General features: G+C 32.0%; 1 protein-coding gene and 1 long non-coding RNA gene across 2 annotated transcripts in view; one reads left to right on the plus strand and one right to left on the minus strand.

Moving 5' to 3' along the window:
* LOC118182814 (uncharacterized) overlaps positions 1–8,280 on the minus strand; it is a 263,465-nt gene extending 255,185 nt beyond the window's left edge. Inside the window, exon 1 of the mRNA XM_085813015.1 lies at positions 8,009–8,280. Within this exon, the coding sequence (XP_085669141.1) occupies positions 8,009–8,103 (95 nt within the window). The 5' untranslated portion in view covers positions 8,104–8,280. The remainder of the gene's footprint in view (positions 1–8,008) is intronic.
* Positions 8,281–8,362: 82 nt separating this feature from the next.
* On the plus strand, positions 8,363–23,625 carry LOC118197660 (uncharacterized). Its single transcript, XR_004759637.2, has 2 exons — positions 8,363–8,551; positions 23,369–23,625. It is a non-coding gene; the product is annotated as an uncharacterized LOC118197660 (long non-coding RNA).
* Positions 23,626–23,775: the final 150 nt, after the last annotated feature.

The following is a 23,775-nucleotide window of genomic DNA, read 5'->3' on the forward strand; positions in this document are numbered from 1 at the left end:
TGAGGAATGGCTGGGGGTTTGCTTCAAGTGTCAGAATATACAGAGTACTATGCTAACCAGACAGGTTTGCTGACAGAAGACGCTTCCTCTCTATGGCGTTTGGTAAGCACTTTGTAACAGAATGGTAGCTTTGTCTTTTAGGCTCTTAGTATTTTGTATGAATTCAAATAAGACGACAAATCAAGATACTTGCCAATTTTTTTTAAATTAATTTTTATCCTTTTTTTAAAAATTCTTATTGGATAATAGTGTTATTTATTTATGATAGCAAGATGTGGTTGAAATTTCAGTTTACAAATATCACATTCTGAAAGTAAAATTTCGATAGTGCATCATTTTTATGTATAGGTTTCTCTTGAGTGGTTGCTTGAACAATTTACAAATATAATTTACTATACCTTAGGTATGCATCTGACTATTTAGGTCAGCCATTAAACATAATATTGTTCAGGAAATACTTTAATTCATAACTGTATGCCTCAAAATTTTCCTTTAAATTTTACACTTCCATTTACGCATTGAAATGACACAAAAGCAATAATATATATATATATATATATATATATGCAAAAATTTATTTTTTTACTCTACTTATTTTTTATAAGCTGCGTTTCTAATATTGTGTGGATCTATCTGCAAGAAAAATTAACAAAATTGTAGTGTGTATGCTTGAGTATCAATAAAAGAAGCAACTTTTATAAAGACAAATTATAAAGCTCTAATATTTTTCCATAAATAAATAAATAATCAAGAGTCTTGAACTTCCCACTTTCAGAAATTCTTTTCAAATATTATCAAGAGAAATTTGCTGAAGGGGGCGTACAGTTTTCTTTGAATATAATGTAAAATAGTTTAATCCTTTATTATAACCTTTTATGCTCTAGAACGAATTTAGTCAGTTCCTGAAATTCTTATAATGCATTTCAATTTGTAATGTAACATTTCAGAGAATATAAATATTAGAATATCGTCTCCAGAGCAGTGATTTGGCAGATGATTATTTTGCTCAGTTCAATTTTATTTCAGATAACCTCTTTTTATTATAAAATATGCACTTATATCTAGAAGCTGAAACAATGAAAATGCTAAAGAAAACTGGAATTAACTGATTTATTGAGGGACTAAATTAATTTTTTTTGCTCTGATATTTCAGTTAAACAAAGTTTGAATCAATCGAATGATGAAATTAATTATTTTCACCATGGAAATGTTTTCTTTTTTCAGGAATAATTTCGAAGAAAAATTTTGCACGTATTTAATGTTAATGTAGTTAAATGCGCACAAGGCAGAAATTTTTTACTAAACTAAAAATTTGTTCAAATCGTTTACAGTGTTAAGCTTTGAATATAGGAGTATTTATCACTGACATTTTTCTAAAAGATTGAAAGTCCTCTACGGACCAAAGGGACAAAATTGCTGAACTCCAGAGATTTGGCCTAAGTTCAGAGTCTCGGTGAAAAGAATGGCTGCCTGTATATTTCGGAGATTTTCCCATGTGTAAACTGGGTATAAGAAGTTTCTTTTAAAGATTCCTTCAAGAAGGTGCTTTATTGTAATCAATTAATCTTCGCGTGCTTTGTGATAATCAATTAAATATTACTACTAGATAACTGGTTTAGAAGAGCTTTACCAACTTTTCATAATCATTCATTCATTTTTATTTGTAAGATTCTGTTCACTGATCTCAATCCATTTAATCGCCTTTTATACATCAGTGTTATCAACGGTCAGGATTATAAAATGAATTTGCTCCCTAAGCAATTGGTAGAATTGGCGCCTATATAAATTAAAATATGTTAATGTTAAATAGACCTTTATTTAGTTATTTGACCTGCGAAAATCTATGGGTTAGGCAGCTGCCAACCATGTCCCCTGTTCTTAGAACCGGCTATGAGCCCATGAAATCACGAACTTAAAAATGATTTCAATATTAGTTGCTTTTAAAAGTGGTTGTGCTGTTGAGCATGTTGTTTTTATTTGTAAGACGATGATTGTTTACAGTGTATAAATCAACTGTTGCCCATTAAAGGTAAATTAAAAAGCAATTTTGAAATTGTACTCTAGATTTAGAGCTATATAACCATTAAAGCTATAAATGAAACCTTTATATGCATTTAACATAGAACTCTCCTCAAGTCCGTATCCAAAGCTACTAAACTTTCTAGTTGCGATAGCAGTTTTATAAACAATTCTCTATATAAAAATCAGACGCATTGTCTGAAAAGCAAAATGTTGAATAAAATATGACAAACATTCAACTTTTTTCGCATAAAGAGACTCAAAGTGAACTAAATCATGAATGAAAATAAAAAACTCCGTTAAGAATGTGAACGAAGGGTTTTAGGCACATCGCCAAAGCAGTTCTGAACTGTTTGTTTACAAAAGCGAATCTTTTGACAAGTAAAGTTCAATGCCAAGCCTTGCCGAATCGTTGCGTCATGCTGGTAACGTAAGTGAAAACCAGCCATAGAACTTCTGTAAGACATACATCAGTGGGAAAATAAGGCAATGTATCACAGTACTTTTACAAAGTTATTTAGTATTTTAATATTCATTATATAAAAACACTTCCGTTAAAAATGTTTGTTAGTTAACAGAATGATATTTGAATCAATTTGCTTACAAAAAGAAAAGAAATAACTCACACTTTGGTAAGCAAATCTTAGTATCAAGCTGAAATACATTAATTTATGTTTAGTTTCTACGTATTTTTTTTAAACACTGTAGTATTTTTCGAGTTGTTTCTAGTTTTTGTACTGCCATCATTTAATCAAAGTTAAATACCAAAACAACTGTAATTAACCTTATTTTCAAGAAAATATATAGAAGAAATTACATAGTATCAGCTCATAAAAACTCTTCCGGAATTTTTTTACTTACAGGTAAACGCATTTTTGCAAATTATTTCTGGTATTCAAGAAAGGTTAGATTATTGTATCAGCCTTTTATCACGGATTCTAAACCTTCTTAATTTTGTTACATTACTGCACATAAAATATAGCTAAAAACCCTGAATAACAATTTTTCAGTTAAAAGCGAAAAGGTATGTTTCTAAAAATCTACGATTAAGTTTTCGCTGAATAAATTACTAAATGTAAAAATTAGTAATTTACGTTAGATTAAATTAATGCACCCAAAATTAAAAAATTACTATTTTAAAAAAATCAGCTGTCATCAAAACTGTAAGAAATATACTTCGCTTTTTTAATTACAACGTTTATAATTTGTATTATGGAAAATACATTTTTATCATATGCAAAGGTTTTACCTTAAAATTACTAAACAATGTATTATAATTAAAATAATGTATAATTTAAGTAATTGCACACATAGCAATTACTTAAAATGCATTTATAATCTATCGTATTGTATTTACACTGAAAAATCATTTCATTCAATATTGTTACGAAATGCACAGGCGCGGTGAGATAGCTTCCCCGCAAAGCTGTTTTAGGTTGCCATAAAATGGCAAGGGAAAACAGGGTCGTCACATTTGGCGAGAAATCGCCCATTTGGCGACATTTAGCAATATGCCATGGACGGATGGAGAACCTTTTGGAACGAATTCTTACCGGTTTAGCCCAGAATGTTCTCGAACACAAGCCGAAAGCTATATAAGCCCTGCTGGTCCGCAGTCCGTTAGTGTGTGTATGTCTCTCATCTAGTTAGTATCGAGATGGTGTCTCGTCTAGCGAGTCAATCCCTGCGGAGTCGATCGAGTTGACATCGCCGGGCAGCGAGTGCCTAGTGGGTCGTCGAGTGCACCGAAAAGTCTCTTAGTGTATCGCGGTTAGTGCATCGTCTAGAAAGCGTGTTGAGCTCCAGGAACGACTGAATCGAATAGTCGGGAGCCGTGCTCTGTGTGTCGTCGAGTGCACCGCGAGTTGTAGCTTGAAGAGTCTCGAGAGTAGGTGGAGTTCCGAGAACGACCGAGCAGAGTCGGGAGCTGTACTCTGGTGCTTTGCAGTGAAGCTGTCTCCACCGTTGTAGCCTGATAGTGTGAAGATTGTGTCACTGATTGCGTCGGCTTGCTTAAAGTAGTTCTTCGACGACTGTAACATGATTTTGGAGCTGTCCTGATTAATATTGGCTAAATAACGTGTGTTTCGATACTTCAAGAAGTGTTGCCGTTATTCACTCCAAATCCCCACGAACACCATACGAACGTAAAGAAAAGACAATAACGTAACAACTGGTGTCAGAAAAGAAAAACGCAACAATATAACGAAATGCAGTCTTCTGCGGGTTATCATGTATTCAGTGAAATGAATATAGTGACAGAAAGTGACTAATTTAAAACTTAAAGCTGTAAAATGTGCTAAGACTTTTTTATGAGTTAAAAATATAAAACATACTGCATTTGGAATGTATCAAAATTCTTCAATATATATTCAACAGCCTTTGATAAATATGCATAAAATTTTCCATTAGTCAACAATGCCTTTTTAACTGAATCTCTATTTTTCATATAAAATGCAAAACTCTGAATAATCTAGAACACATATAATATTTAACCGATGTGATATTTTATTCAAAGCTGATCTTGGATGGATAACAAAAATTGTAAAGCCCTTTGCTCAAGAATAATTACATCGGGTTAAATATACGTATCCTCAGGATATTTTGGTTTAAATTTCCTTCATATATTGTGAGTCATCAGTTATATAACATCTATTATATATATATGTTATATAACATTATATATATATATATATATATATATATATATATAGTAATATGTAAATTCTTCAAGCTATCAGAAACAATTTTTGAAATGAAAATAAATTGTATTCATGCGCTATGAAAAAAAGAAGAGAGAAAGGAAAACAAAACAAAACAAAAAAACTTAAATATTTCCAGATTAACGGGTGCCTAAAACTGTTTGTAAAGCATGCTCTTGGTCTACCAGTCTGCTATTGAACTTACTCCTGCCATCCTACTGTTTTTATTGTCTTTTTAGCTTTATTATTAAACATCGTTTATTTCGCCCTTGCGACGTATACAGTTCAACAGCAAAATTATAAAAGTTTGAGAAGCCGCATAACAACATATGTTTAGAATTCTCGATGCAGTATAAAGTGCTGGAGTATTTTTCCATTTTTTTTTTTTTTTTAGTCTTTTCTCAGTTCATCATATCAAGATTCAGTTTTCTTAGGAGATAAAACTATATTATTCCTTACAGTGTCGCCATTGCACGCTTTCAGATTGTTGTGTTTGTTCATAAAAAAAATAATTAGTTTTACAAAATAGGAACTAAATAGTAAAAAATATATAACGTCATTCTAAGAAAATATAGAATATTTTTAATTAGATAGACCATGAATCAAATGCGTTATTATTATTAAAATCGATCCGATTCAAAAGTAAGAAACAAATATTTTTAGGAACTGCATCTATTGCCTTCAAGTAGCGTAGCTTATTAATCCTGAGCAGACAGATTCAGTATGAAAGTTAACTATTTTACATTTTGCCCAATGGCAGCAAACTCCGAAGAAAAGTAAAACGACGCATTTATAGCGATTGGTCGTAAAATCGCGTTTCGAGTCTGTTAGCAATTTTGCGCTTAAAAAAATCTGAGAATAATAATACGTAAGAACAGAATCCTTAAAGAAGAATTTTTGTGAGGATTAAGTTGATGAAAGTGTTGTTAACTGATGCAGGAGGACAAAATTATACTAACTAGTAATTATAGTACTTAATTGCTACTTCAAGAGAGAAAATGTTGTTAAGGCAGAATTATCAATATTATGCATATATCCCCATTTATGCTCTGTATTTTATATATAGAGATACGTTCATATCATTATGCATTGTCATCTATATCATATGACGTAAATATAAAATAATTTCACAGTTGTCACAATTTATGATTGGAAAATCCGTAACATTAAATTTACAACGGCGGTGCAATCATTCAAGTACAATACATTCACAGAACGAAAATTGTTAAGACTGATTCTGGATTTACCTTTAAAACAAATTGCATTCAAAACTCTTTTATTGATGGGCATAAATTTATCCTTCAGTTTCATTGATTTTATAATCTTATAAGCACCAAATTTATAACAGAACAATTAATTGCTTTCTGACATTATTCATACTCGAGAGCAATTTAAAAGGTGCTGCAGATCAAATACCTTCTGTTTGATAAGAACCCCCCACGTAAGATCTTATAAAAGCACACACAGGCGACATGTCAGATCTCGAAAAATTTGATATACACTTTATCGACCACAGTATTCATTTGCTCTTAAAATCTGGTTATAGAAACTATTAAAAATAGATATAAATATCAGTTTTAAAAATATCTGGTTCAAACTTTTGCAATAATATGTATATCAAGGATTTATGCAGAAGTTAAAAATACTTTTGACTTATTTATAATATATGGCTATAATTGCGATAATATATAATCTTTAACATGTTAAACTTGGAATGTTTTAGAAATTCATACTTTTGCGTCTTGAGATAATGTAGGGTATTAGCTAACAGCAAGAGAATAATTGAAAGTTTTTAACATTTCGAATTGAAACACTATTTTGTGCATGAAATAAACTGTATTATTAATAAAATTGAATACAATTTAAATTCCATTAAATTCTCGATTTATAAATATTTTATATGATGCTTTACTGTGTAATTATTAAACGTAATTACACAGTAAAGCATACGTTAATAATCATACGTTTTCCAAAGTCAGATTTTAGACTGCATATTTCTCAGTTCTAAAACAGAGAAGCAATCGCCTACTTGTTTCGTGATTGAATTATAACTAGTCTTATGAAGTGCACTATCAAAAAATAATCTTATGAAATGCACTATTAGAAAAATAATCCTATGAAGTTCACTATTAAAAAACGCTCTGCATTTTCTTATTTCAGTATACATTATTTTTACCCTCATACAATACATCTTTTATTAACCAAATTTACTCCAGATTTACTCCAAATTTACTCCAAATTTACTTCAAAATATCTACCAAATAAAAGACATTCATATTATTTGCACTATTAATAAGATTGTTAATGGATTATGTTTTGTCTGTTTGGATTTTATTTATTAAATTTTATTTATTTTTTGCGTCCTTTCTTGATCAATTCTTTATTTCATTCTGAATTAAGTAGAAAACAATTGAGCTTCGACATCACTGTTATCTAAACCAAGAAGGAAAAACATTTCTTACATCGTAAACTTTAAGACTATAAATGAAGAGACTAATGATTCGTCTGGAGTCTAATTTTATTTATTTGCAGAATTTAATTAATTTATTTGTTAAACAAAGAAATAACGAAATATTTCCTAATTTTCAAATCTGAATTTCATTAATAAACAATAAAGTTGCATATTACATTAAAAATTTTATTAATAATTTTTACTTATTTGCAAACGCTTTGAATTATCATTAAGAAACAGAACACTAAAACAAATATTTATTAATTCTTCTGAAAATGTTTTTATTAAATTCATTCTTATAAATTAATTAAAGTGGAAAGAAAACTTTTGCAAAAATTTATGTATCACTTTAAAAGTATCAACAGTTGATTTTTGAGCATGTTATTAGTTGCTTCTTAATTTCAAGGAATTTGTCTTTGCAAATAGATTACACAAATATTCTTTAATTGAGAAATCAAAATTAAGTCCTCTGTTATTTAAAATGTTGTCTTTGTGTTGCAGAAATTATCATGAAATTTTAACTTTTCACTATATTTGACGAAACGTCTCACATAGTTGCAAAATCTCGCAATTATAGACCTTTCTTAAATTTTAAACTTCTGTATTTCCCACAAGTTTAATGTTTACATTGTTTGCATATAAAACATTATATCTCTCTCAATGATATCGGTGTTGGAGCACAGCTCTGTCATCAAACCTCGATCTTGATTTGCGGCATACACCAAACCCCAGAAGAAAACAAAACTACAGTATCCCAGAGGGTCTGGACATCGAGCGATCTAAATAATCGGGAAAACGGAGCACGCGACCACCCCTCAGTCGAATCATTCCTTACCTATCGCAAGTGTGTTGATCCTCTTCTCTGCTTCCGTCTTTTCCTTTCGGCGGGCTAAGACTCCTTGAAGCCCGAAACTGTCTTGAAGAACTCATTGTAAGAAAGAAGATGGATCAGATAAAGATATAAAAAATATATGACAGTCTATTTACAACGCATAATAAACGTAAAAAACACGTGTCTACATCTTTCCTCACATCATTTTCGAGGACATGATACCCGCGTCCTGAGAAGAACGCCGCGGAAGTAAGACTCTCTTTTGGGTTCTGGGGTGTTGTTTGGAAAAGGGAGAGAGACGCACTGAGCATGCTCCGTGGATGTGGGAAGAACACAGCGAAAACCCCAAGAGCATATCTCAAGCGAAGAGAGAGAGAGAGAGAGAGCATCCATTTCGTCCGTCAAGGGTTGCAGGGTAGATCCAAAAGAGAGGATGGAAGTCGCCAATTTTGGCGCCCCTTTAATAAACAATAATGAATACAGTAATGAGCTTTTGGCCGGGATGAATATTAAGAAGGGCGCTTTTATTTTCAAGAGCAATCGAAAGTAAGCCATTCTAAAATAATGCTGTATTTCTTTGAAGTGAAATCTGGAAATTTCTCTTTTCTGAAATATAAAACTCTTGAAATGCTACACTTCTTTATATCTAAAATTTAGAATTCTTTATATTCAGATAAATGAGTTTTTCAGTTTCCTTTAATACAAAACAGGAAATATTGCTTGATTGGTTTAAAATGCTTTAATTAAAACGAAGTAGTTCATGAATCCGGAAGCAAAAATAACTTTTTAAAGTTAGTTTCACATAAAATTATGGAAAATTTAATGTTGATCATGGTATTGTTTTAAGCAGCTAGAATAAAGGAAATGTTACTGTACCTTTTAAGGACATACAATGTTTTCAATTAAAAAAAAACATTATTATTTCTTAATTTCTTTTTATAATTTTCTGATACATTAAACGTTATTGAAAGAAAACTTAATCGTGCACATTAATAGCAAACAAATGAATATGCTGAAAGTAATAACTAGCGCAAATCAGCAATAATTAATTGTTAGCGATATATTATTGCTTGAACAACTTCATTTATTACCTTCCAAAAATTTAGTTTACTCATTTTGTCAGTTGTAGAACAATTGCTTTATCTATTGTATGCTGAATAACTATATTATCGCAATCCAGAGTAATAACATCTACCGCTCCAATTTGAAATTTAAAAATGATAAATTTCAAGCACTAGCTGACATTGTATTTAAAAGAAACTAAACATTTAAAGGGAAATTGAAGTAAGTCCGCTTTTTTTTTTTATAAAGCAAAAATATTTTCTTATGGAATCTATTTAATCTCAGAGTTCATAAATTTTGTTTAATCAAATTTTAGAATTATATTAATCTTATTAAATTACTCAGTGTTATTAATATGTTGCTTTAAAAGCTTTGTGATTTGTCAGTTTAGTATTATACCGGAAATATTGATGATATAATTAATTAAAATGATACAGACACAATGTTGATGCAGATGCATGGTCTTCGCCATTGATAAATAACCTCACTAGCCATTGAAATGAGATTTAACATCATAGTAATATCTGTTGCAAGGGTAGTTTGTGAAATTAGATCAATCGTGAATTGAGACCAAACTGTTGATTTAGTGTTAGAGCGGGCAGTTGGAATCAATCAGTGGATTAAGTTAACATTTCTGATGCAATCACACAAAAGACTGTTTTCATTTCGTTAATAATTTTACCAGTGGCAGCAAAATTCCTAGAGCTTTTTTCAGGAGTTTTGATTAATAATTAAAGAGGTCTGTTATTACCTTAAATGAGACTCTTGTTTCCAAAGGGCAACAGAAATTACAAAAATGGCAAGTGTTTAAAGATTATCATAATCGCTAATACAGATGTTGCCTCAATATCATGCGTGTTTGTCGAAATAAATTTATAAAAGCGAAACAACAATCAATAAATTTAAAAAACAGTCTTTGAGTGTATTTAATATTAAACGAAGGATAATTATCTTCAAAGGTTTTAAAGGTTAATGCTCGCTCATTTTAAAAGATTTATAATTTATTACGAAGTTTAATTGAAAGATTGTTAAAGATCATATTTGAAATGCGGAATTTGATTTTCTTTACTATTCGCGGATTTGCTATCTATGTGCTACCACTTGCTATGGATAATGAACAAATGTAAATAATATATTCAGATTTTTTTTTTACAATTTCAAATTATGAAAGCAATTTGAAAATTTGCTAGGAAAGAGCGCAAAAAATTAGGCCATAAATATCCTCTTTTTATTTCCGCTGCAAGTGTCTCTTGGGTGTAATTATCAGGTCATATTTAATCATGACTCCTTGCTGACGCCTAACACTTTTCAAATCGACGAGTCTGTCTAGCGGGAAACGATGAAGGGGTTAACGATATCGTGTAACAACGGCCCATCTGCTGCTGGTAAATACTTTAAAATTTAACATTTTACTACAATACACTCTTGAACAATATCGTTTTGCCTCTAAATGGTCCTTCTGTACCTCACAGATCTTTGAATAGTCTGTCTGCCACTTAGAGAAACGCGCAGACGTATATAGGGGCCCAGACCGTAGGGGTGATCGTGCTGTCTTATATCGCACAGTATTTCAGTAGAAGCCGAAAAAAATGAAGCTGCTCGGATTCGAACCAATACCAGTACTATCAATGGTTTTGAAAAGTAAAGCAGCCAATCTAAAATAAATATGCCAACTATCGAATAATAAAAAATGCGTAAACTGATGAATGAATCGAACCCGAATCTTTATTCTTTTTCTTTAGTCGTCTGCTATAAGAAGCTATATCATTTTACCATAATCGTTGGTTAATTGTTGACTAATTTTTATTTTTTATTAAAAAATAAGATGTTTTTAAGCAATATAATTGCTACCCTTCAGGAATCAACAAAAATACCTTTGTAACGGTCACACTTTTATTTGAATTTCATTGTTTAGGTAAAGGAGAAAAGGGAAAATTTACTTCTGAAATAATATATACCATAGAATAAGGGCTTTTTTTTTTTTTTTTTTTTTTTTTTTTTTCCTGTTTTATTTCTGAAGAGTGTGTCAAATAAACATAAGAATAAAAATTACGATATACATCACATGAAGAGAGAATTCACGTAAATAAAACATACTAAGAGAAAAAGCGAAAATTTGAACTACATTTACAAGAAAAATTCAGAATGTTTGAACGAGTCATCTCAGTAACTGAGTGATAAAACAGCTGGGTATTGGACCCGAGCTAGAATTCTTAGGGAGTCGACTGTATGAGTACTTTTGTGGTTTTCTCCGTATTAGTGGTAAAAGCAGGTAATTTCTCTTGAAAAATCCTTCACGAAGGCATTTTTCCTCTTAAGATTATATACGTTGCCTAATTTAATATTAATGCGAATAATTTAGCAGAAAAAAAGATAAAAAACTACACGTGACAAAATGTAATCGATATGCTGAAACAATTTTCTGACGGTAATCCTTAGACATATATTCATATTTTCATTGAAAATAAAGGAAATAAAGAAAGTGTGATTAAAGGCAAGAAATAAATATTCAGCATAACTTGACGATCTTACTCAGCAGTTTTGTAGCTATAGGGAAGAACTGCAAGTATGTTCTGAATAAATTATTAATAGCTAAGTTTGGAAGTTAAGCTAAAAGCTTCTTTATTTAAAGTTCCATTTAGCATTTCGGACGAAGAAACATGAAAATTTGGTTGTTATTTCATCGAAATTTGAATGCGTATCTTCCGCTTGCAAACTGGACATGCACTTACATCTCGAAAGCGTGCACTGGAAAAAGCAATAACTTCTTAAAAAGAAATTTTTTTATTTCAATAATCAGTTAATTTTCTCTTTCATTTGTAGTAAAAAGGATGTTTTTAAAATCTGAGAAAACATTAATTTAGCAGACAAAAGACAACTGACTCTAAGTCAGATCAGTATACAGAAAAGGTTATGTTCCTGCAAAGTCAGACCTTTCTTCCAAAGTTCGAGACAGTTACTAATCGTACCTATCTACTTAGATTCGCGAGTCAAAGACGTCGACGTCATCATGCTGGTTGACTATGGTCAAGAAGGGCAAATCTTGCTATATAGTCACTTAAACCGTTAGTTCAAAGGCAATTATTTAGATCACCTATTTCATCCTGAATATACTGAAAGTTACCCGATTGAGCTTTTTGAAGCCTAACCCACTGAATTCTCTTCAGAAGTCTGTCAATTACATATTTATAAAATAAGAAATTTACAACCTTTATCTCAGAAACAAATTCTTCGTTAGTTTCCCCAATTCAACCTAATCATATCTATCTCGAATATGGGATTTGGAATATGGGAATATGGTAAACCCTTTTCCAATCCTCGTAGATGACTGCCATTTCGCTTCAGGATCTTAAGGAAAGCAAGAAATCTCATAGGTAATCCTAAATTGCTAATCAAATATTTCAGCGGTCATATCATAGCTAATCAAATATTTCAGCGGTCGAATTCATGTCAGTACATGTTCACCCTATAACAACAAATGATTAGCTGCATATAAAAATCAGCCGGAACTTTAACATAGGAAAAGTATGTTAAAGTGGGCGGAAAGGTGTCATAGTAATAAATGCTGTTAATTGTCTTTTTCCAAGTTTTGACGGAATTCTTTTTAAAAGTGGGTCCTAAAATTTTTTAAACCCACCATGTATACACACCGTACGCACAGTGTTTTTTGGTAACTCACCGCCCAAAGGCACTATCTGCAGTCATTATCTGAAATAATGTTTTTGTAATTTTGTGGTAAACTGGAGTTTTGTAAAGATTCCATGGGTTTTTCTATTTTTACATAAAAATACACCCGGAAAATAAAATTCCTTTTCCTTTTCTTTTTCCTTCAAGCTTCTATCTGAGAAATCAAAATTGCAAATGCTCTTGTCATTGCCAACTGCACTTACGGAGCCGTAGAAAATAATCACAATTTCATAAATGGAAAATTGAAATTTGTTGTTTTAAAAAACATACTTTTAAAACCTTTTAACAACCTGTTCAAATGCATGTTTTCTGGATCTCTATAGAAACATTTCATCTGGGCTTTCCTGTTGGCATGGTTTCAGGAGAGGCGGTTGCCACATCCTTAGGATCGGATTCGAGTCCTGCAGAAGACATGGATGTTTTCAAGACATGAGGAGAGACATGAGAACACATACAGCATTGTCAAGCCGAAATTCTTTTCGGGATGTGATATAGAAGTGGAAAAAGAGAAACCCGCGTTCGTCTATCGGGATGTTTTACAAAGAAATTGGAACTGAGTTTCCTCTTTTTCGGTCGCTTGTCGCCTGTTGTGCACCCTGTGAGGCGTGCTCAGTGATGCTCAGTGAACCCTAAATAACCGATGGGTATGGCTATTCCCGAGGCATGCACCAGATTGTAGGTATTTGGCAACATTTAACGGCAGTATGGTGAAATATTGGGCAATTTTTTCTTCTAAATAAATTTAATTTTTTCAACATCTATAATGGTGAAGATTTTGCTTGAAAATGGCAAAGTACAAGCATTTTACTTGGTTTAGCTGTCGTGGCAAAGGCCCCAGGGTGTAGAAGGTGATGCGTTCAGAAAGTTCAATTTCTTCCTTCTGGCACAGTAATGCCTATCTTGTTTAGACTTAAAATTTCTCTGGCATAAATATTAAATGAATAATTAGATACTGGAGTTTATATTACCATCAGAGAGTGGAATATATTTTTCATCCTAAAACCAAAAGGATTACACGTAATTTTTATACAACTAAAAATACCATAAGCAGATACAACGTGTCCGGGTTTTCATAATTTCCCACAATTAAATTATTATAAAGCAATACGAAAGCATGGACATGCCGAGTCCATTCCAAGTGTCCATGTTAACGTAGCGTTTAAAAATATCTTTGTAATGTGGTTTTTAAGGAACTGATGATCATGTTTCATTAGCCTAAAACTATCTAAAATGCACCAAACATTATTAATCAAGCAGTTAAAAAATTGTCATCTCAACGCACTAAAAAGCACACTCTTCTTTTAGGAGATTATAAAAATTATGTTGTCATTCCCTTCTTTCCGTCAATTAGCTATAAAGTTACACATATTTTGCAGAAATTTAACTTTCGGTTTGTTTATTCTCCCATTAATAAAATTCCGAGTTCCATACTCTAGGACCCCATTCCGGATATGAATTCCTGGGGTATTTATAGAATTCCTTGCCAGTGTGGTTTAATTTACATTGGCCAAACTATGAGAGCCTTAAAATTTCGCGTCAAGGAACATGAAGCATATCTTACAAAAAAAGAAAACACAGAAGTCTTCTGTTGCTCAACATTGTTGGACCGAAAATCACACATTCAATTTTTCTGCTGCCAAAATTATTCAAAAAACATCTTCCATTGGAGAACTGGATTTTCTAGAGGCATTTCACATTCAAAAAAATCTTTCTGTTCTAGTTAAAGATCCTAATTCCAATCCATCTTTGCCTTCGGCCTTTAAAATATGTTTTAGTTCTGGTTTCATCAACAGATGGCGCCACTTGCTTATTCTTGTCCAGGCTTTCTTATCTTATTTAATCATTATTTCCTATCTTGTTCATTTGCGGTTTTGCAGCTGAGGATGGTTGTTCGGTAAAACCATCGAAACTAGTCCTGTGAAAATTTTGAAAATATAACGCTGATTTTTGTGGTTTGACTTCTGAATTAATATTTGTTCGGCGTGTCATTATGTCTTAATTATCTAAAATGCAGTTTGAAAGAAATGAGACTTCTTTCGAGAGTCAGTTTCTAACTATAGTTACTACTCAAAAACTGCATATGGTTATCTATTTGCAATCTAATATTCAATTGCTGTTATATTGCAGAATTTATACCCTTAAGCAAAAGAAGGATTTTTGGCAAAGTTTCGAAAATGATTATTACTAATAATAACTAGTAATACACTAACCTGATGTTAAAACACCCACAAGATGTAAAGCATAAACTACTTTTTTGAATTCCTGCAGATACTTATTTCCATATCAAAATCAGAAATGTCTGAAATGTATGGCAAAACGAAGGATATCATCAAAAAGAAGAAGAAAGAAGGTAGCCAAAAATACAGGTTAAAGGGCCTAACGCAATCACATTTAAAAATGAATGTAATTAAGGAAAAGAAAAAGCTTAGAATAAAGTATTTTATGTTAATAAACCAATTTCTAAGACTTCGATCTTTACTACAATTCCTTTCGTTAGCCCTCACGAAAGGGTTTTGAATATTTTAGATATAGTAAAGAGAACAGGGCGGTAGGAAGCAAAGCTGCACCGTAATTACGAAGAGGTAATTACGGTGCAGCTTTGCTTCCTACCACCCTGTTCTCCGAGTTAACAATCCAGCATTAGCAATTTGCTAACTGAAGTTGAAACGCGCCATTAAAATCTTGAGCCTAGGCCAAATCAGCGCAGTATCCGGATACGATCTTCTTAAATTTGAAGCTCAACATTATGTTATTAATATTCATAAAGGAAAATTTTTTGGCTGTAAGCACACGTTATGTCTTCTATTTAAAATCAATCATAAATTTAAAAAAAAGATTTATTTAAAACTTTCATAAAACTTCGTGCATCGTTAGGCGTAGTGATAAAACTCCGTTAGCAACCGAATATAAGAAAATACAGTATTTTGTGTTCCGAAAATACTCCACTGCAGGAGCATTCTAACAGGGTTTGAAGGATTTTAAGTTAGTGTTACACTGTTATACTTCTATTTCAAACGTGTAATCATATTTCTGATTTACCCGGCACTTAGGCTGCTTTTGACACTTGGAATGAGAAAAGTGCTAAACTTCATTACTTAGGTAAAATACTAGAATTTACTATTTAAGCCAGAATGTACACCTTGCATAAAAATTGGGACAATAATATATCTTCTATTCTAATAGGACAGATTGATGAAATTTAGCTGACATTATTCATGTCTCGAAAGCGCGACTTGGGATATGTATTAAATTTACATATAACATTGTTCTAAAGTAGGTATTTTGACACAAAATCAGACCTTTTCTGAAATAACATACCTATGTTTTTACATATTTCGATTTTACGACTCAAATTATGCTCAAATATTAAATTTTATAAAATTTGATGAGAAACTTAGCGAGAAATCTAAAAATTTATCTTGGCGCACATTTATTCACTTGGCTAAATTCTTAATTTATAGTAACCTATTTTTCTTTCTCGTTTTTTCATTGTTCGCGAGCGGGAAAAGGTGCTTCGTTCATTCTTTCAAATCAATTTAACAAAGAGCGTACAACACGTTTGCGTTATTATTGCTTATAACAAATATGCCAAATTTGAAAACGCGTCAGTATTTAAATTCACGTATATCTTTTGAAATTTTGTATAAAAACACTAATTATTTGCAGGTATGCCTAGAAATACATGTACTTTAAGGTGATAGTAATTTTATAGGTTATGATTAAAAAAGGCTTTTCAAAAGATTTACATAAATTACTAAAAAATGCAAATTACAAAATAAATCATAAAATATCTGCGATTTTACTTACTCTGAACCTAAATTTCCAACTGTGAAGGAAGAACCAAGTAAGTGTAATAAAAACAGAGATAATAAATATATACCAAACTGAAACTAAAATACTGAGAACTTTTTAAAAACTACTTGTGCAACTTTTACAAAACTTGGCACTATGGCATAATTTGAGTTGTAGAAAAGAAATATGGAGAAAAATGGTATGCTATTTAAGAAAACGTTCAACTTTGTGTCAAAATACTTATGTTAGAACAACCTTGTATATAAGTGTCCTATACTTTCAAGTATTTCTGGAATAACGAATGTCATCGTAGGATATTCAAAGTTGTAATATGTCAAACAAAAGGCTGTAATCTGCAGAATACATGTGTGCTTTAGTTCAGCGAACGTCACAACTCATCATTATCATATTTTAAGGAATATTTTGAATTAAAAAAATTATCATGCCGTAAAATAACTTATAATGACTTCAAAAATCAAATTCTAAAGATTCGTTTCATACGCATTTAATTCCCAGATGTTCAAAAAAAAAAAAAAAAAAAAAAAAAAAAAAAAAAAAAATGGGACAGTTCTATATCTTCCGTTCTACAGTGGCGATTGACGAAATTCAAAATGCGTCTTTCATATCTCGAAAGCGCAACTTAGAATATACATCAGATGATGTATAGCATTGTTCTAATATAGGCATTTTGAAACAAAATTGTACTTTTTCTGAAGTGAAATGCCAATGTTTTTCCATGTTTCGATTCTACGATTCAAGTGATGCCTAAATATTACATTTTGTAAAATTTGGTTTGGAATTTACAGAGAAATCCAAAACTTTATCTTGCAACATTTTTTCAGTTTACGCCAAGAATAATTCACTTACCGATTTATTTTCCTACCTTCGAGCAACCTATTTTCCTTTCGTTTTTTTCATTGTAAACGAGCGGAAAAAATTCATTGTTCATACTTTCAAATAATTTTAAAGTCCGTAAGCCACATTTGAAGTTATTATCGCTTATAGCAAATATGCTAAATTTCAAAGCACGCCAATATGTAAATTCACTTATATCCTAAGAAATTTTGGATAAAAGACTCTAATATTTTGCAGGTATGCTTAGAAATACATTTACTTTAAAATGACGGCAAACATTTTATAAGTTATAACCGAAAATTGTTTTCGAAAAAATTATAAAAATTATTTAAAAATACAAATTTAAAAATAAATCATAAAAATGGGCTAATTTTATTTGGAATGAACCTAAATTTCGAATTCTGAAAAAAGGACTCAAGTAAGTTTAATAAAAAGAGATAACATTTAATATATATTAAATTGAAGTAACATTGAGGAGCTAAAATTTTGGAAGCTGATTTTTTAAAATCTACTTCTGCGATTTTTACAAAACTTGGCAGTTTAGCATGATTTGAGTTCAATAAACAAAATATGGAAAAACATTGTCATCTCGTTTCAGAAAAAGACCGATTTGGTGCCAAAATATTGGAACAATGATATGTATAGATCTAATACATATCCTAAGTCGCCCTTTCTAAACATGAAAAACGCAAGTTGAATTTCGCCAGTCTGCTTAGTAGAAAGGGAGATATAGATTTCTTTCTCCGCAGTGTACTCCATGGGAGTTTTCTTAGCTTATTTAAGGTATAACCTTAATTTTAGAAAGTTTTTACTCAATATTTTTATTTGGAGGAGCGGATTCAATGTACAATAGATTAGTCCCATTACATAAATTTTTGTTAATGAAAATCTATGAATACCTTTGTAACTAAGGATATGTATTTAATTAGAAATAAGTGTTCTATTCATGACAGTAGAGTAAAAGGACTGAATATTGCATTATATTAAACGAACCTGGGTATGCGGGATACGTCTGTAGCTGTACTGATTATCATAATATTTCTTTTACACTAAAGATTAACTAAAATTTATACGTGCCTCGTCGACTTAATGACACTACACGGCTGGTATTACCCAACTCAATCCCCCGATATTAGACACGGGGCGGGCGTCCGAGGAGAAAGCCACCTTGGAGATGGTCATACTGAGGTCCCAGTGGCCACATTACCAGGAACAACAGCTTCAAAATATCTCCACCTGCAAAGCATGCCCACCGCTAGACAGCTAAGCTGGTCAACCAAGACCTTCGTCCCAGCCATCAGAGACCACGATGAAGTGGGCTGAATGCCTACAGCTTTGACTGGTCGTTTAGATGCTTTCCGCCAGTACTACAAGGGTTACCCCTCCCTCCAGGCCCTACAAGGAATAACAAGGACAGCGGTGACTGGACGCTCAATAGCCCAGGCGCTATTTGTCTACCGATGCCCTAGTTACGGGGATTTAAGCCACCCGACCCGTGAAGAGTGGAGATAGGCTACCACCCCACGGATCATCGGGAACCGCCAGGCTCGTAATTATTACATCCCCGTGGCCGAGACTGCTTAGGTATAGATCCTAGCCAGTAGCTTCGCAGAATACTCTACGTTCACGCCCGGGAGGAGATTGACGATTAAAAGTAAAGCGAAATTTAAAAAATTATTATTATTCGTGTTTTTTGCACTAATTAAAACCAGTTACACAACATTTGTTTGATTGAGCCAATCTAAAATCCATTACACAACACTTTTGCACTTATCTACACCTTTTCCATTTTAAATAAAAAAAAATTCTTTTTCATTCATTATTTGTTACGTCAATGTCACTTTAAAACTTCGCAGAGGATAGAAAGATAACATTATTATGTCCTTATCTACGAAGAAAAACCTTTCGCTTCATCTATTCAGTTCTTTCCTGAAATTGAATCCAACAATCCGATTTGTTTCTTTTTTTATCTTTTTTTTTTTTTTTTTTTTTTTTACTTCGGTAACATAAGATGAATTTGATGTTTTTCTCTTGACAGTATATCGGAAAACTTTTAGTTTGCCTACTGCAATATTTCAAGGTAAACCTTTCTTTTGAATAAAAAATGTGTGCATTTTCTACTTATATTTGCTTTTTCCTTTTCTGAAATTTGTTCCTTTATATTTTTGATGGAAAAGGAATTAAATCGTTTGAAAGATAGGAGCACAGAATAGACATCCTTTAATCATGAAAAAAGAAATAAATTAAAAATAAAAAGTGGTATTTAAATTTTTAAGGTGTATGCAGAAATATAACATACTATTGATACTTTCTTCTTAGCAATGGATTTCATTCCAGTAAATAAATGAGTGTGCAAAATTATTTGCCTCATGTAATAAACAGGCTTATTCATCTCGTGACGAGAACACTAATGTGTTACAATACATAGAAAATTTTAATTCTATTTACTCTATTTTGGAATTAAGTATTTATGAGGTTTAATTACATTAATTAATCAGTTATTTAATACTAATTCAGAAGTCAAACAACAAAAATCAGCGTTATACCTACAAAATTTTCACAGGACTAGTTTCGATGGTTTTACCGAACCATCATCTTCAGCTGCAAAACCGCAAATGAACAAGATAGGAAATAATGATTAGATAAAATAAGAAAGCCTGGACAAGAATAAGCAAGTGGCGCCATCTGTTGGCGAAACCAGAACTAAAACATAATTTCTCTAAAAGCCGAAGGCAAATTTGGATTGGAATTAGGATCGTTAACTAGAACAGAAAGATTTTTATGAATGTGAAATGCCTCTAGAAAATCCAGTTCTCCAACGGAAGATGTTTTTTGAATAATTTTGGCAGCAGAAAAATTGAAAGTGTGATTTTCGGACCAACAATGTTGAGCAACAGAAGACCTCTGTGTTTCCTTTTTTCTAACATATGCCTCATGTTCTTTGACGCGAAATTTTAAGGCTCTCTTAGTTTGGCCAATGTAAATTAAACCACACTGGCAAGGAATCCTATAAATACCCCAGGAATTCATATCCGGAATGGGGTCCTTGAGTATAAAAGTTGGAATTTTATTGATGGGAGAGTAAACAACCCGAAAGTTAAATTTCTGCAAAATATGTGCAACTTTATAGCTAATTGATGGAAAGAAGGGAATGACAACAGAATTTTTATAATCTCCTAAAATAAGAGTGTGGCTTTTAGTGTGTTGAGATGAGAATTTTTTAACTGCTTGATTAATAATGTTGGGTGAAAAGCCCCTGTCAATAGCTATTGCTTTTAAATAATTTAGTTCTTTATCAAGGGATAGTTTGGAGGAGCAAACTTGAAGAGCACGAAAAACATAGGAATAAAATGAAGCTAACTTTTGTTTAGTCGGATGACATGATTTACAGTGTGGTGGAAGGCAAACCGATGAAGGTTTACTGTAAACTGTAGTACTGAAGTTGGATGTGTTACGTGTGACCAGAATGTCGAGAAACGGAAGAGAATTGCAAGTCTCAAGTTCAAAAGTGAACTGAATAGCAGGATCAATAGAATTCATTGTTGAAAGAACTTTATTTAAATCATCTTTATTACCTTCAAACAGGGTAAAAGTATCGTCTACGTAGCGGAACCATGCCGGGAAGTTTAAAGTTTCAAACAATTTTGATTCATAATAATGCATGTAGATATCAGCCAGGATGGGACTGAGGGGACTTCCCATGGCTAATCCCTCAGTTTGCTTGTAATATTTATTTTGGAAAACAAAATGTGTTTGTTTCAAACAGAGTTGAGTGAGAGAAATTAGCTCATCAATTTCGATGCAAGAGAAATGAAATTCGCGAAGTCTGGTTTCTAGACATCTTAATGCACCCTCCACTGGGACATTGGTGAATAATGATTTTACATCAAAAGAAACCATGAGTAAATTACTAGGAGAAATGTTTTTAACCTTTTCTACAAACTCTATTGAATTTTTTATGGTGTAAATGTTATTGTCTAATAGAGTGGAAAATCTAGAAACTAAATATTTAGCTAAAGGATACGAGGCAGTACCTAAATTTGATACAATAGGGCGGAAAGGAATACCACTTTTATGAATTTTGGGAAGAGCATATAATCTGGCACAATTCGCAACAGATGGGATAAGCGAATGTTTTAAGTTGCTTGAAATGATTTGCGAAGATTTGATCGCAGTTTTTATTTTGGATAAGTCTGAAGGTGAAGGATCTTTAGGGATCGGATTATATGGTCCTTCGTTTAAGAGTTTAGTGACACCATCGATGTAAGTGTTCTTATCCATGACGACTATCTGGCCACCTTTGTCGGCCTTTGAAATGATAATATCCGGGTTAGAATGAATTTCGCGCATTGTAGCTCTTTCTCTCGCAGTTAGATTTGGTTTCAAAGGTTTATTATTGAATTTCACATTATGAGCGATAAGATGCCTAATCATTTCTTTCTGTGAATCTGAAACTTTACTGAACTTGAAAGCTTTTTCGATAGGAGCCAAAATCTTTGGAATCGAGGGTTTACAGGTTTGTGAGAAGTTAAAATTATATTTTAGAATTCTCTCTTGTTCTTCTGAAAGACTAACATTAGAAATATTAACTATTGGCTTGATGTTTACAATGGGAAGATTTTTTGAACTACTTGAACTGGAAGACTGTAAAAGAAGTTTTTCGAATTTAACTGCAAGGGTGTTTTTATGACGGCTAACTGCATTCTCCGTTCTAGACCAAGACTTTTGCTCAAGGCCAGTGAATTTTGGATATGATTTAGCGAGTTCCAGATGAAGTTATTTAATGTTCTGAACCTGTACGACACTTCTCTCTTTCCGTTTTCCTGTCATAATCCAAATTTAGCTCGCGTGTACTTAAGACAGGGATTGCGATTGTTTCGACAGAGCGTGTTCTGCCTGCTGAAGGTCACGTTATTTGCTATTCTAAGATAAGAGCTCCTGTCTTCGGAGTTGCTTTATTCTTTCCGATAATGCTTTCACGCAGGTATAAAATTAAGAGTCAACTTTCGTGTTTAAATTAGTCTGTGTAGCCTTTCGCCCATATATACTTATATTTAGTTTTAAATTTAAAATTCTACTGTGAATTCTCGCTACAACTGCTGGCTGATTTGTAAACACTAAGTAAGCCTTCTGTTCAGCTTACTTAATTTTAAATAAAAAAGCCTTTTACACCATTCTTACATTTTTGTTCTCATCTTATACATAGCGATAAATCGCTTACAGTCTCGTTGAGGAATTGGTACAAATGACACTTAGTGAAAGATGTATTTCTTACAGATTGTATCCAAATTACAGTTTATTGGGAGGATTGTATTTATGTATAAATTAATTTTCAAATACGAGACCTTAAATAGTTTCAGTATAAGCGTAAATGTGAGCAAGAATTCATTGGCGTGAAACTTGGTTTTTAAGAACTGTATTAATTTTCTGACGAATCAAAACAGTAAAACGTTGACGGACGAAAATGACCATCTATCTGTCAAGAAGGTATTCAGCTCTATTTTTAAAAAAATAAAAAATAAGGTATAGTTTTCATGCTTTGAATAATATCGTAGCCTGGGAAATAGTTTTGATTCAGTTAACAGCAACATGGTATACTGTTGATGACAGCATGTCATCGACTGATTACGAATAAGAGTAATGCTTACTATAGCCCGCAAGATAGCTGGGAAGTACGATAGCACTTGCGAACACTTACTTAGGATCTTTCGCGTCGTTTTCAGATTTTGGTCTCTAATTCAAGCAATGCAAAAATCTTTTGCTGTACATTACTCTAAGAAAACTTTATTTTTCTTGTTCTAAGAACAATCCCTTTAACAAGACAATATCACATTAAATCTTTCCGCATGGAATTTAGGTGGTTAAATGAGCATTGAGATGAATTTATAGCACTAGTATTGCTATCTCAATTTTCTGATATCAGACCAAATGCGATTTTAAGAGTGAAAATAAATATTTTTATTTTAGGAGCCAGCTATGGATGTGAAGATGAGCGGGCTACGAGACACCTCAAGTATATATTGTAGATCACACAATCCACAATTTCTGCATTGTAATGCAAGCATCCTTTCTCCAGACATGAGAGATCGATAGTTGTATTCCAGATCAACATTCATTAATCGATTATTAATCATTAAACAAGCAATTAAAGGATAATTCAGTTTTTAAAATAATTATTAATTGATTTCTATGATTATTAATCCATTAAAAATTGATTTTTGATTGATTGAAATTTAAGTTTCATTTGTAATTGCTGTGTTCTGGTACCTTGCAAAAACCAGTAAAATTTTTACTTATGCTTCTTTTTCATGTGTTTTGAAATATAAATTCAAAGATCGTACGGTTTTTTTATTTATGCTGTGATTCAATTTTAC

Source organism: Stegodyphus dumicola, chromosome 3, assembly GCF_044657685.1.
Source record: "Stegodyphus dumicola isolate Sdum_Otavi_A_Nest chromosome 3, ASM4465768v1".
NCBI lineage: Eukaryota > Metazoa > Arthropoda > Arachnida > Araneae > Eresidae > Stegodyphus > Stegodyphus dumicola.